Below are 14,368 nucleotides of genomic sequence, written 5' to 3' on the forward strand. Positions count from 1 at the left end.
CCATGAAAGGTGGGCACTGTTGTCAAGAGAAACTCACGTTGACACTGACGATCAAGAATACTCCTAGTTAATTAATCCAGTAAGTATTTACTGAACTCCTGCTTAAATATCTGATCCTGAGCCTAGTGTTTGGGCTATAGCAACCTAAGCCACAGGTGATAGGGATTTTTTTTTTTTTAAAACAATGTTCTTTTTTGGAAGGACCCTGAGGGACTCATATTCTGAAATATTAACACATATGAAGTAAGAAAATATAATAACCCTCTTTCTAACCTGTTCGGCTATGACATCACACTGTAATCTCCATTCTGCATGAGCTAATCATTAAGGCTGGATTATGGCTTACGTTTCTTTTCCTCCTTCGCTCCTCCTGAAGATTCTTTAGGAATCACTTGGCAGTTTCTTAGTGTCTCTACTGAACTGGAGGAGGAAGGAGGAAGGGTGATACACACAAAGGGTATCTTTTATCTCAAGCTGACAACTATGGGAGAAAACACGGTTGCTTGTGAAAGCTCTTCAGGGATCCAGTGATTGCACAGGAATTTAACCCTGACAGGTATTTAAAAATGTTAACATTTTGAAGTGACACCCTGAGCACTTAGATAATGCTAGAGGGAAAAGGAACTGGTTTTGAAATAGTGAGAATTCACATTTTGAACCCCTGACACTAATAGTCTTATTTAAAATCTATATTTATTGATGGATAGACAAATATTCCTGGGGGCTTCTAGATCTGGGGTGCTACTCTTGGGGCCAGTATGGCTACGGAACTAGGAAACTACACATTAATTTTATAACAGATGATGTCCAGCGCGGCGGTTTATGAACAGGCTTCGAGTTCCTGCGTTTTCCGCCGTTTCGGTAGCAAGTGTGCTATTACACAGTTGAAATGATCTGGGTATTCTCTGAACACTCAGGCGTTATCCCTTGTGAGGTGGGGCGTCGCGAGCGCAGGTGCAGGACTCACCCTTGGCCATGTACTCGGTGATGATGTAGATGGGCTCCTCCTTGGTGACCACGGCGTACAGCCTCACCAGCTTGTCGTGCTGCAGAGTCTTCATGAGGTTGGCCTCCTCCAGGAAGGCCTGCACCGACATCGTGCCTGGCTTCAGGGTTTTCACAGCCACTTTGGTGCTATTGTTGTAGTAACCTGGGAAGAAACAAAGCAAGAAGGCCATGCTTTATCAAACCCCAAATCCAAACCCTTCATGCAGACTTACAAGAAAGTTTAGTTACAGATGGGAAAAGCTGCTCTACACTCTTTAGTGTTAACATGATCTAAAATGCTATCTAGGTAAGATTGGGGAGGCTGAGTAAAGGATAGATGGGATTCTCTGTACTATCTTTACCAAAAAAACCCTAAAATTATTCTGAAATCACAAGATTTTTAAGAGTTTCCGCTGTGGCACAGCAGGTTAAGAATCTGGCGGTGTAGGTTGCAGCTGTGGCTCGGATTCAATCCCTGGCCTGGGAACTTCCATATGATGCAGGGGCGGCCATTAAAAAAAAAAAATTATAAAACAACAGTGAAAGAAAACTCCATATGCTTTCTACCATTTTCTCTAGTTAATTAGATTTTCTCCATTCAATAAAATGTTCTTTATCCAAGGGCAAAAAGCACCCCCACACCATGACGCTATATATTCTTACAGATACCAACACTGACAATGGTCTGGAAGAAAATCCCACTGTCTCCAATGGTGGGATTATAGGTGATTTTCATTTTGTTCACTGTACCTTTAACCCTTTACCAAAGTTATTAAAAGGATACGTATTTTTATAATCAGAAAAAACAAGCTTTGCACTTGAAAGAAATTATTTACTAATGTTAAGGTACAAACAATATCCTAGAGGCAAATAAGCATTCCCTAGCTTTCCGAGAGAACTGGGTGGCTGGTTCTGTGTGAACGGAGGATGCTGTGCTAATGCTGTGTCGGGGACCACTGCTCGCTGCACCCCGCCCCCACTCAGCAGATGCAGCAGAAGCACATCAGAGAAGACACCCATCTGGCTCGGCTGACTGCAGCATCTCCCACACCTTCTTCGGCACAGAACACTTTTTCCAGCACCGTGTCACAGCCCAAGGAACGCACTTTGGGAAACACTGCCTCCGTGTTACAGTGCCCGAAGGCACCACTTTTCTGGGACCCGCTTCAGTGATGTGCTCACGTGGGACGTTGATTTTCTCCAGGAAAGCCTTTTCTCAGTGGTTTGGAAAGCAGAAGTACAGAAAATTCCATGCCCCGTTCCTTCTGTTTCCACAGTTCTCTTGGAAGTGCCAAAAAAAAAAAAAAAAAAAAGGCGGGAGGGCATGGCAGCTGGTCACCACCACGAGCCACCACCGACAGTTCCCTCTTCCTGGTGCGTTTCAGCTCGACAGCACTAGCCCCAAGAAGGATGCTAGTCTCAGGAAGGGTGACGAGTGTCCATCCCCTTGTGTAGGTCACAATTCTCTGTATGCACAGCTTGTGCTCAGTGAAAACCGACAACGATGGTCTCTGGGTGGTAAAATTTGGGGTGGCTTTTACTTTCTTTTGTTCTTTTCTATTTTGCTTACATTTGTGAATGAGTATATATTGTTTGTTTGTTTATGAAAGGAATGAGTTTTAAAAAGAAAAGAAAGCATATTTCTATTTCCACATCTTCCATTGGGCAAGAAAAAGTACTAGTTAACAGCTAATAATCAACTCTGGTTAATTTTTCTTCTAATCATGAATATTAGTTTTTCTTTTAAAACTTTTCCTTTTCTGTTCCTGTTTGATTTGTATTTAGTAGAAGCTTTCCATGCCCTCCAGAAAAATGAAGACCATAGTATATAAAATAAAGGGTGAGAGCATTTGGCTATGGCAGTATTGGAAAGGTGACAAAGTACTGTCCGGGGAAGACGTATGCACACGCATGTTCATTGCAGCTCTATTCACAATAGCCAAGACATGGAAACAACCCAAATGTCCACCAACAGACGACTGGATTAGGAAGATGTGGTATATATACACAATGGAATACTACTCAGCCATAAAAAAGAACAAAATGATGCCATGTGCAGCAACATGGATGGAACTAGAGACTCTCATCCTGAGTGAAGTCAGAAAGAGAAAGACAAATACCATATGATATCACTTATATCTGGAATCTGATATAAGGCACAAATGAACCTTTCTACAGAAAAGAAAATCATGGACTTGCAGAATAGACTTGTGATTGCCAAGGGGGAGGGGGAGGGAGTGGGGTGGTTGGGAGCTTGGGGTTAATAGATACAAATTATTGCTTTTGGAATGGACTAGCAATGAGATCCTGCTGTGTAGCACTGAGAATTATATCTAGTCACTTATGATGGAGCATGATAATGTGAGAAAATAGTATGTGTACATGTATGTGTAACTGGGTCTCCATGCTGTAGAGTAGAAAAAAAATTGTATTGGGGAAATAACTATTAAAAAAATTACCGTCCGGGGTCATTTTCAAAAGCCACAACCTACACAAAACAAAGGAGTCATGAATATATTAAATCGACTTTCCCTCTAGATGCATCACTACAAACAATATAACCTTTTCTATGGCTCTTAAGTGTGAATTTAGGAGTTCTGTGGTGGAGTTCGTTAAGGATCCAGAGTTGTAACTGCAGCAGCTCGGGTCACTGCTGTAGTGCGGGTTCAGTCCCTGGTCCAGGAACTTCCACATGCTGCAGGTGAGGCCAAAACATTTAAATTCCACCAACTAAAGTCCTTTAACATTACATTTGGATCAAGAAGTTTCCATTGTAAATTTGAAAGTTCATCAGTTGCTTTAGTCTATCCGTGGCAGCACATAGAAAGGCAAAAACAAAACAAAAAAAAACCAAAGGAGTTCCCGTGGTGGCGCAGTGGTTAACGAATCCGACTAGGAACCATGAGGTTGCGGGTTCGGTCCCTGCCCTTGCTCAGTGGGTTAATGATCCGGCGTTGCCGTGAGCTGTGGTGTAGGTTGCACACGCGGCTCGGATCCCGCGTTGCTGTGGCTCTGGCGTAGGCCGGTGGCTACAGCTCCGATTCGACCCCTAGCCTGGGAACCTCCATATGCCGAGGGAGCGGCCCAAGAAATTGCAACAACAACAACAAAAAAGACAAAGAGACCAAAAAAAAAAACCAAAAAAACCCACCTCCTTTGAAGGAGTTCCCGTTGTGGCTCAGCAGTAACAAACCTGACTAGTATCCATGAGGACGCAGGTTCGAATCCTGACCTCGCTCAGTGGGTTAAGTATCTGGCATTGCTGTGAGCTGTGGTGTAGGTTGAAGATGCGGCTCGGATCTGGTGTTGCTGTGGCTGTGACGTAAAAGAAAGTACACCTCCTTTGATACATACACCCAGCAAAGGACTAGTGTCCAGAATATATAAAGAATTCTTACAAATAGGTAAGAAAAATAGCCGAGGGCTTGGAAGGGCGTATTAAAATAAGGAAATTTTCATGACTAATAAACTTGTGAAAGAAACACAATCTTATCAGTAATTAGGGAAATGTAAATAAAGCCACAGGGAGAAACCACCACCCACCCAGACAAAAATGGCAAAGCCTGACAATCCTGGGAGCTTGGCGGGGACCCGAGCAGCTCCTGCAGCCTTTCCTGGGCTCCTTCTGAGCATCACTGAAAGTCAGTAGTAAAGCTTCTGTCTTCAACAATAACCTCAAGGGCCCCCGGCTGGATGTTGACAGAGCAGGCTCCTTTCCAGTGCAGTCATCTCAAGGGACCACCCACAGGGGCTGTGCCACCCGGAGCCCACCTCCGCCCAGGTACCTCTGTACCTCTGTTATAAGGCAACACTGCAAAGGCTCAAACCCCGCCTGTGAGAGTGGAACCTGGACAAGTGCTTTGGAAACGAAGCCGGCAGCCTTTAGTAAAGCTGAACATCCCTACACCTGTGTTCCTGCAATCCAGTCCTGGTCACCTAGGGAGGCTCTTGTGTCCCTGCTCCAAGCAGCACAGGGTGTTCACGGAAGCCTTGCTCAAAACGCAGGGACGATGCTGAGGCCATCAATAAATACTAAGAAAGAGGTAGGATTCCTTCACATAAAGTTCATGCTGCAACTACAGATTCTCCTACTAAGTGCAGTAAGTCAGAAAGAGAAAGACAAATACCATATGATATCATTTGTATGTGGCACAAATGGAAGTTTGTGTTGTGGCTGAGTGGTAATGAGCCCGGCTAGTATGCATGAGGATGAGGGTTTGATCCCTAGCCTTGCTCAGTGGGTAAAGGATCTGGCATTGCCGTGAGCTGTGGTGTAGGTTGCAGATGCGGCTCAGATCCCGCATTGCTGTGGCAGTGGTGTAAGCCAGAAGCTATAGCTCCGAATCGACTCCTAGCCTGGAAACCTCCATATGCTGTGGGAGAGGCCCTAAAAATATATATGTTTATTTACTTTTATATTTAAAAACGTATATATATTATATATATATAATATATATATGGCACAAATGAACCTATCCTTAAAATAGAAACAGATCATGGACATGGAGCACAGGCTTGGGGTTGCCAGGGGGAGGGGGAGGGAGTGGGATGGACGGGGAGTTTGGGGTGAGTAGATGCAAACGATGACATTGAGAATGGATAAGCAATGAGGTCTAGCTGTAGAGCACAGGGAACTATGTCCAGCGTCATGGGAGAAACCATGATGGAAGATAATGCAGGAAAGGGAATGCATATATATATGTGTGTGTGTGTGTGTATATATATGTGTGTGTGTGTGTGTGTGTGTGTATGTGTGTGTGTGTGTGTGTGTGTGTGTGTGTGTGTGTGTATATATATATATGCGACTGGGTCACTTTGCTGTACTGTAGAAATTGCCAGAACAGGGAGTTCCCTTCGTGGCGCAGTGGTTAACCAATCCGACTAGGAACCATGAGGTTGCGGGTTCGGTCCCTGGCCTTGCTCAGTGGGTTAAAGATCCGGTGTTGCCGTGAGCTGTGGTGTAGGTTGCAGACACAGCTTGGATCCCACGTTGCTGTGGCTCTGGTGTAGACCGGTGGCTATAGCTCCGATTCGACCCCTAGCCTGGGAACCTCCATATGCCATGGGAGCAGCCCTAGAAAAGGCAAGAAGACAAAAAAAAAAAGAAAGAAAGAAATTGCCAGAACATTGTAAATCAACTATACTCTAATAAAAATAAATAAAGTTCAAAACTAGGCAAAGGGCAACTGTACTGTGTGGGGGTGCACACACCTCCACTTGCAAAAGTAGCAGAACTATAAAGCAAAGTCAGGAAACCATCACAAAAGTCAGACCAGCAGCTGCCTTCGGCTTGTGGTCGCAGGGGCTAAGTAGGGGCTTCTGGGTGAGATCTCAGCGGCTACCGCCCAGGTTTTCATATAATTAGCTGTGAAATCGAGCAGGCATACGGGCTGCACTCCTCCGTCTGCTTATTACAGCACATGGCCACGAAAGAGAAACCAAGCTCTTCTCAAATTAAAAGTCATGGCACGCATGGAGACCCTCCCAGAACCTCAAGTTATGGATAAAGAATGAAGGAAAAATTGCTTTCCAAGCTTGGGGGAAGAATTGTCAGGAAATGTTGCAGCTGCTAAAGATATTAAACATGCTGATAAGGCGCCTGGAAGGAGCAGTGAGTAAAACAGCTGTGTCAAACCGGCTCCAGAACGGCTGCAGTTTCCGCTCAGTGGTCTTAGGGCCGTGACATCTGAACGACAGGGTAGGTTTCCCTTTGCACTAAAGGCATAATTTTTATTTTATTTTTAATTTTGTCTTCTTTTCTATGGCCACACCTGTGGCATATAGAAGTTCCCAGGCTAGGGGTCAAATCAGAGTTGCAGCTGCCGGCCTACACCACAGCCACAGCAACACCAGATCCAAGCCACGTCTGAAACCTACACGGAAGCTCACGGCAACACCAGATCCTTTAATCCACTGAGCAAGACTAAGGATCGAACCTGCATCCTCACAGACACTAAGTTGGGTCCTTAATGCACTGAGCCACAACGGGAACTTCCAAGGCATGATTTTATTCGGCACTTAGGATCCAGCTGTGCTTTCTTAGATACCCCCAGGGGTGGAGGTATCTCACTCAGCCACAGAGATTTGGTCTTACAGTGGAAACAGGACTTTTAAAAAAATCTTTCGAAGGTAGTAAATGATTTCTTTCGGGTGCTGCTCTGCCCCAGGTCAAGAAAGCTGACGTGACAATGTGAGAAAACTCCACGTGTGACCAACTTGCTGAAAAGCGCATAAGAGCACAAAACGGAGGGGAGCTTTACAGAAAAAGGCACATCGTTGATTTTAGACGGTGGCTGGTGATTTGTTTCAGTACAGAGGCTCCCGTGAAAACTTATAAGGCAAAATTCCACGGCGAGTAGGTTTCCTCTCTTTCACAAAGTCTCTTCAGAGACCAGGAGGCAACAGGAAACATCTCCCTTCGTGTCCCTGAAGGGTCAGTTCCCTTGGCACCCAGCGGCCCATGGAGGCAAATGTGTCACCAAGCCAGATGTCAGGAGGATCACACGGACAAGAGGAAACAGCTTGAGGGAGAAATTCCTCTGTCTTTTATCCCCTCCCGCTGCTCCCCCCAGGACAGGCCACTTCCTAGTATTTGTCCACTGTGCTTCAGACCAACAAAAATCCAGACCACAAGGTATGACCGGGGTCTGGGAGCCATTTTTCACGCTTCACGAAAAGATTCACTCACTTGGCTGACAAGGATACACCTTTTAATTCATTGTCCTTTTTCTACCAATGAGAGAAGCTAGTCAGCTTATCTCTTGGAAAGTAAAAACCTAAATTCTGGTGGTGCTCAATGGCACAAACCTGGCCCCTAAACCACTGAACTGAGGCAGGGCTCAGTCAGGGGGAGACACACACAGGAAAGACCTCCTCTGACCTGACTTGCACCACGTCAGCCACCACCATTCTTTGGGCTTCATGCCCAGCATCCCTCTGTGAAATGCATTCAACACACTGAAAGATTTCAACAGCTAAGGAAGAGCTTCCTGGCTGGCAGCCAGGTTCACAGACCCGTATTTGCGAAAGATCCCAGATCGAAATGTTCTATTTTGTTCCTTTTCTTTCTTTTCCTTCCTTCCTTCCCTCCCTCCCTCTCTTTCTTCTTTTCTTTCTTTAATACAAAACTAGAAGGAGGCAAGCACAAGCAAAAAGCAAACAACTTTCAATATCAATATCCCAGCAGTGATCTTATATCCCAGGTTTGCAACGTGTTACCACTGGGGAAGTTGAGTAAAGGCTACATGGGGTCTCCCTGGGTTATTTTGCTGATTTCTACGACAGTATTATTAAAATATAATTCCTATACTATATTATTGTCTCCCTTGAAGTATATAATCCATTGGCTTTTCTATATTTATATTTGTGGGACCATCCCTGCCATCAATTACTGGAGAGTTTTCATGGCCCCCAAGGAAACCCCATACCCATTAACAGTCCCATCCTGCTCCCCCTTCTGCTAAAGCAGCGGCAACAGGAGAGGATGGGCAAAGCAGTGATGCCAGGGGCTGAGATTTTAGAGGGCAAACCTCTCTCACAGACCCCTGGCTGGGGACATGACACAACCACGAGGAGGCAGAGGTTGAAGAGCCTAGTTTCTGCTCTGCTGGGGCCAAACAGTTTCCAAAAGCCATCTACCCTTTCTCTTTAGAAATCATGACTGTTCTCACTCACGCAAAGCTGGCGTGGAGACTGTGATCCAAGAAAAAGGGCTCTTAGAAATTCTTATTCCAGGGGTTTCCATTGTAGATCAGTGGATTAAGAACCCGATATTGTCTCTGTGAGGATGTGGGTTCGATCCCTGGCCTTGCTTAGTGGCTTAAGGATCTGGTGTTGCCACAGTCTATGGCGTAGGTTGCAGATATGCTCGGATCCAGCTTTGCTGTGGCTGTGGTGTAGACCTGCAGCTCCCCTTGGACCCCTGGCCCGGAAACTTCCATACACCGCAGTGCAGCTGGAAAAAGAAAAAAAAATCTTATTACAAAGGGAAAGGAATTCACATTCACTATAAAAACCTTAGAAAAGACAGGTGGGTAAAAAGAATTCCCTGGAGGAAGCCACTGCTGGAATTTCGGTGAACTTCTTGCCAGCCTGATATGGCAGCATTTAATAATAAGGAATGCTTCACTGATGATGGAACTTTGAGCATCTTGAGAAAGTTTCTTGGTGAGAAACCACAGTACATGTGAGGATCTCTCTTTAGCCCCCTAGTAAGGATGGTCCTAGCCCAGGGCCACCCTTCCCTGAAATGCAAGCATGTTCCGGTACTTATTTAACGGGTGTATCCAGAGAGTCTGGTGATGAGAGAATCGCGGAAGAGAAGACAGAACCACCAGCATAAATGCCACTGCCCACTTCCTGATAAACATTCCTCCTGAAAGAGAGTTACCAAGTCACAAGGAAGAGGTAGAATCTAATCTCGTGGGTGTCGTAGGTGAGTCCTTGGCACCAGGTGGACAAAAGGAAACAAAAGCAGCCATACTTCTGAGAAAACGGACAGAAACGGCTGGAGCTCTTGTGTCTCCCACCATCACCTCCAGAGGGGACTCTGTCTCCCACACACTCACCCATCCAGACTTCCCCAAACTGCCCAGCGCCGAGCCTCTTCACCAGCTTAATGGACTCCCGGGGGATCTCCCACGCATCTTTGTCCCATGGCTTCTGTGGTTTGGGGCTAATGCACGCCTTCTCCAATCTTCTGCACAAGCCATCCGACTGCTCTGATTTGAAGGAGAGAGTAAACGCAGAAAAGGTGATCCTTTGCATTTTACCAGCATCTGCAGAGACGTCTGGACGATCCAACTTATCATTTCCAACCCGCCAAAGTCTACAAACCTAAAATACTCAAGGGGGTATCTTCTGTGTAATCATAACATTTGAAATTATTATTATTTTTTTTGTCTTTTTGCTATTTCTTTGGGCTGCTCCCTTGGCATATGGAGGTTCCCAGACTAGGGGTCGAATCAGCTGTAGCCGCCGGCCTACGCCAGAGCCACAGCAATGCAGGATCCAAGCCGCGTCTGCAACCTACACCACAGCTCATGGCAACGCTGGATCGTTAACCCACTGAGCAAGGGCAGGGACCGAACCCGCAACCTCATGGTTCCTAGTTGGATTAGTTAACCACTGCGCCACAACGGGAACTCCACATTTGAAATTCTTAAGTGAAAGACAATTTAAGACAGACTGGATTGTATTCACCAGGAATGCTAATCTATAAAAATTAAAAGCAGAATGAACAGATAAAGACAGACAGGTGGTCACACTTAATAAAAGTATCATCATCGAGCTCATGTAAGCTCTTCAGGGCACAATGCTGGGGACTTGGTTGTGTCACCAGGAGACCCTAGCCCCACAAAAGGGCCAGGGCTCCACAAGCACTCAACACACGGGGCTGATGAACAGTGGGTGGGGGTAACAGGGGGCGGGGGCACCAAATCTGGGGCACTTGCTCTCTCCATACTGTGGGACCTAGGCAAATTTTATCAGGCATGTTCCCTTAGAGCAGGTGGAAGAAATAAGCAGTAACAACAGCTGCCCATCACAGCCAAACTCAAACCTAAAGGTTGGTTGTGGGTTCATCAGAGCAGTGCTGGAGAGCAGTCTAGAATTGGAGCTGATGGGCCACTTCTAAATAATTTGGTGTTTGGGGGTTATTTCTGTTTTCTGTGACCAGGAGTATCTATTACTTTTACACACACGTACACATATATACACTAAGACACATCCACAAATCAGCATTCCTAGTCTAGACATTTAAAGATGCGTTGTAAAAAAGTATGTATGATGCCAAGATAATATTCATTAGTTTCTTTGTAATTCTGGAACAGCAGCTGTTAAAACAGCACAAATCAATGGGAAGGTCTGTGATAATTATTCATAAAGACCCAAGCTGACCCTGAATGTATACTTATAGTTTCATTTAGAACCAATTATAATCCTCCAGCTTTATCCAGAAGAAATATGACACATACAAAAAATTTTTTTTTCTTTTTTTTTTTTTTTGGTTTTTTAGGGCCACACTCGAGGCATACAGAGGTTCCCGGGCTAGGGGTCAAATCGGAGCTGTAGCCGCTGGCCTACACTGCAGCCACAGCCACATCTGCGACCTACACCACAGCTCGTGGCAATGCCAGATCCTCAACCCACTGGGTGAGGCCAGGGAGTGAACCTGTGTCCTCATGGATACTATTCAGATTCGTTTCCGCTGAGCCATGATGGGACCTCCCAAAATTATATTTAACATAGTATTGGAAGTCCTAGCCACAGCAATCAGACAAGAAAAAGAAATAAAAGGTACCCAAATTGGAAAGAAAGATATAAAACTGTCACTATTTGCAGATGACCTGATACTATATATAGAAAATCCTAAAGACTACCAGAAGCCTAGTAATCAATGAATTCAGTAAAGTGGCAAGATACAAAAAGTTGTAATATAAAAAAGTATTGGACACCATATAGTTATAGCTTTTCCTGTCTGACCTTGTGTTGTCACTTACTTTGGTAATACTTAATCATGTCACTGATACAAGGAAAAGTGATTCGTGGGGAGATGTAATAACCCCCATTGTCCAGGCTTCTGATTTTGTAGTGCTTAATAACATCTCCATGCACCGGGTCGTAATCTCTGACCGACAGAGAGTAACTTCCTGAGGGGGAAGAAGCACAGCAATGATTACACTGATGTTCTGTAAGTATGATAAGCATTATACACACCATGGTACACCCTTTTTTGCTTCCTTTTTTTTTTTTTTTTTTTTTGCATTTTAGGGCCTCTCAGCATATGGAGGTTCCCAAGCTAGGGGTCAAATCAGAGCTGTAGCTGCCAGCCTACACCACAGCCACAGCAATGCCGGATCCAAGCCTCGTCTGCGACCTACACCACAGCTCACGGCAACGCCAGATCCTCAACCCACTGAGTGAGGCCAGGGACCAAACCCGAGTCTTCCTGGATCCTAGTTGGGTTTGTTAACCACTGAGCCATGAAGGGAACTCCCATGGTACATCTTTTTAAATAAAAACATGCACACTCTAAATTGAGCATGTTTATAGTACACAATTTTGAAGTCTTATCAAAAAAATCTACTTGACAAACAAGGCTAGCGTTTTGTTTGCCGTAACGCTTACCAACATGCACCTTTCCTTCTTTGTGATTTTTTTTTCAATTATTTCAGTGAATTGGAAAGTTATTTTGATTTTCTTTCTCTTAAAATTTCAAGATTAACTCTCAATAATCATGTAAGAGGCTCTGCAAATATAAAGCAGGGTAAGAAATGGCCAGAATTATGTCTGCTTTTATGTTACTTTTAGTAGCAAAATTAATAATTTCAGTTTGTTATTTGTTATGAAACTATAAAACTTTCACTATCAGAACACAGTACAGGCAGAGCTCAGCGATATGGCAGGTTGGGTTCCAGATCACTTCAAAGAAGCAAATACTCTAATAAAGTAAGTCACACAAACTTTTTGGCTTCTCAGGGCGTAAAAAAATTATGATGACACTGTGCTGTAGTCTATCAAGTGTGCAATAGTAAATGTCTAAAAAACAACATATGTACCTTACTTTAGAAATGATTTATTGCTAAAAATTGCTAATCATCATCAGATCCTCCACTAAGTCATAATAATAACATCAAAGATCATTGCTCATCGATCTCGCCATCATAAATATAATAATAACAATGGAAAAGTATGAAATGTTGTGAGAAGTACCAAAATGTAACACAGAGACACGAAATGAACCAAGGTTGTTGGAAAAATGACACCAATACACTTGCTCCATGCAGGTTGCCACAAACCTTCAATGTGTTACAAAAAAAAAAAAAAAAAAGGCAGTATTTGCAAAGCACAACAAAGTGAAGCCCAATAAAATGAGGTTGGCCTGTAATTCCCTTGGCTTTTGTTTGTTTGGGGAATTCTAGAATCATTTCTAAGAATGATTTCCTAAAGGGTGCTTTATAAGAGGGCGTAAGTCACCTCCTACCTTTTAATGTTTCACTTTCTCTGATAAGAAAAGCTCCGGGGCTGTTCCCTGGCGCCAAAAGCTGCCTTTCAGCATCTTTCCTGGTTATGTCCTTGAAAAACCACCTGAGGAGACAGAGTAACATAGCCTGGGTGTCATAATCCAGGGAAGGAAAATGACCAAGAAGAAACAAGAAATGCAACTGACAAACAAAACCGTCTTAGACAAAACTGGGAAGGACTCACTCTTCTGTTTCCAAGGTGTTGACTTTGGCCACGTAGTTGCTGGGGATGAAGCCTTCTCTCTTGGTTGAAAGGGATTTCGCTTTCCACCACTCTCCGTGCCTGGAATAGAAACATGCATCCCAAAGGGTTTGGATCCAGTGCCTCAGGGACCACAACAGCAACTGTCCTCACTGTTTGCTGTGGGGCAGGTGAGGGAGGGCAGGAGACCCCGGGAACCCTAGGATGGGGGGGCGGGGGGGAGGGTGTTCACACCTCTTGCTGAAACACAAATATCTTTTTTTTTTTTTTTTTTTAGCGCCACACCTGCAGCACATGGTTCTCAGCCTAGGTGTCTATACCACAGCTACAGCAGATCTGAGCCACGTCTACAACCTACACCACAGCTCACGGCAATGTTGGACCCTTAGACACACTAATCAAGGCCAGGGATCAAACCCACATCCTCATGGATACTAGTTAGGTTTGTTATCGCTGAGCCACAACAGGCGCTCCCTGAAATACAAATATCTTTAGTGCTGGGGCAAAGGAAAACAGCCTCATGACTGTAGCGTGGGTCGCTGGGCTCCCAGGTGCCAAACAGGAGCTGGTGAAAATAGTTCCTCTCTTGCAGAAGCAAAAAGTTTGTTAACTTCCCTCGGGATAGCTAAGAAATGCTTTAGGATCCTTACAGAAATGGGAGTCAGGAGAGTAAAGGGCCAGCATTCCTATGCTACAAACTCCTTTGTGAAAATATTTAATTTCCATAGACAGATGCCGTGGAAAAAAGAAATAGAAAACCATAAAATAGTCCCAAGCCGGTAAGTCCCATCACCACACTCCCATCTTCTGCAGGAGGCACAGAGCCGGGGAAGGGGTTGGGGAGGGAGGAGTGGATGGGTTGCTGGGAGCCTCAGCACATTCCCCGTCAGATTCCCACAGGCAGGCGGGGGTCCCTGCACAGAAGACATCATACTGGCCCTAGGCTGTGGTCCATTCCATGCCTGTACCATGTTCACAGACGTGCACACACACGTGATTCTCACATGAAACCCATGGCAGAGGTACTGCCGCTCCTGCTTATAAGTGAGGACACTAAGGTGTCCTGTTGCAGTGACTTGTCGAGGTCATGCAGCTATCAAGTGGCAGGGCCAGGGTCAGGTTCAAATTCACACTCAACCAGGAACTGACAAGTGCT

General features: G+C 44.8%; 1 protein-coding gene across 4 annotated transcripts in view; it reads right to left on the minus strand.

Annotated features, from left to right (window-relative positions):
* Positions 1 to 14,368, minus strand: part of LYN (LYN proto-oncogene, Src family tyrosine kinase) — a 107,509-nt gene that overhangs the window by 35,097 nt on the left and 58,044 nt on the right. For all 4 annotated transcript variants that reach the window (XM_047783904.1, XM_047783903.1, XM_047783906.1 and 1 more), the window contains exons 5-9: positions 13,195 to 13,293; positions 12,971 to 13,074; positions 11,487 to 11,636; positions 9,555 to 9,707; positions 968 to 1,150 (exon numbers count right to left, since the gene is read on the minus strand). In XM_047783904.1, the coding sequence (XP_047639860.1) occupies positions 968 to 1,150; positions 9,555 to 9,707; positions 11,487 to 11,636; positions 12,971 to 13,074; positions 13,195 to 13,293 (689 nt within the window). The remainder of the gene's footprint in view (positions 1 to 967; positions 1,151 to 9,554; positions 9,708 to 11,486; positions 11,637 to 12,970; positions 13,075 to 13,194; positions 13,294 to 14,368) is intronic.

This window comes from Phacochoerus africanus, chromosome 6, assembly GCF_016906955.1.
Source record: "Phacochoerus africanus isolate WHEZ1 chromosome 6, ROS_Pafr_v1, whole genome shotgun sequence".
Lineage (NCBI taxonomy): Eukaryota > Metazoa > Chordata > Mammalia > Artiodactyla > Suidae > Phacochoerus > Phacochoerus africanus.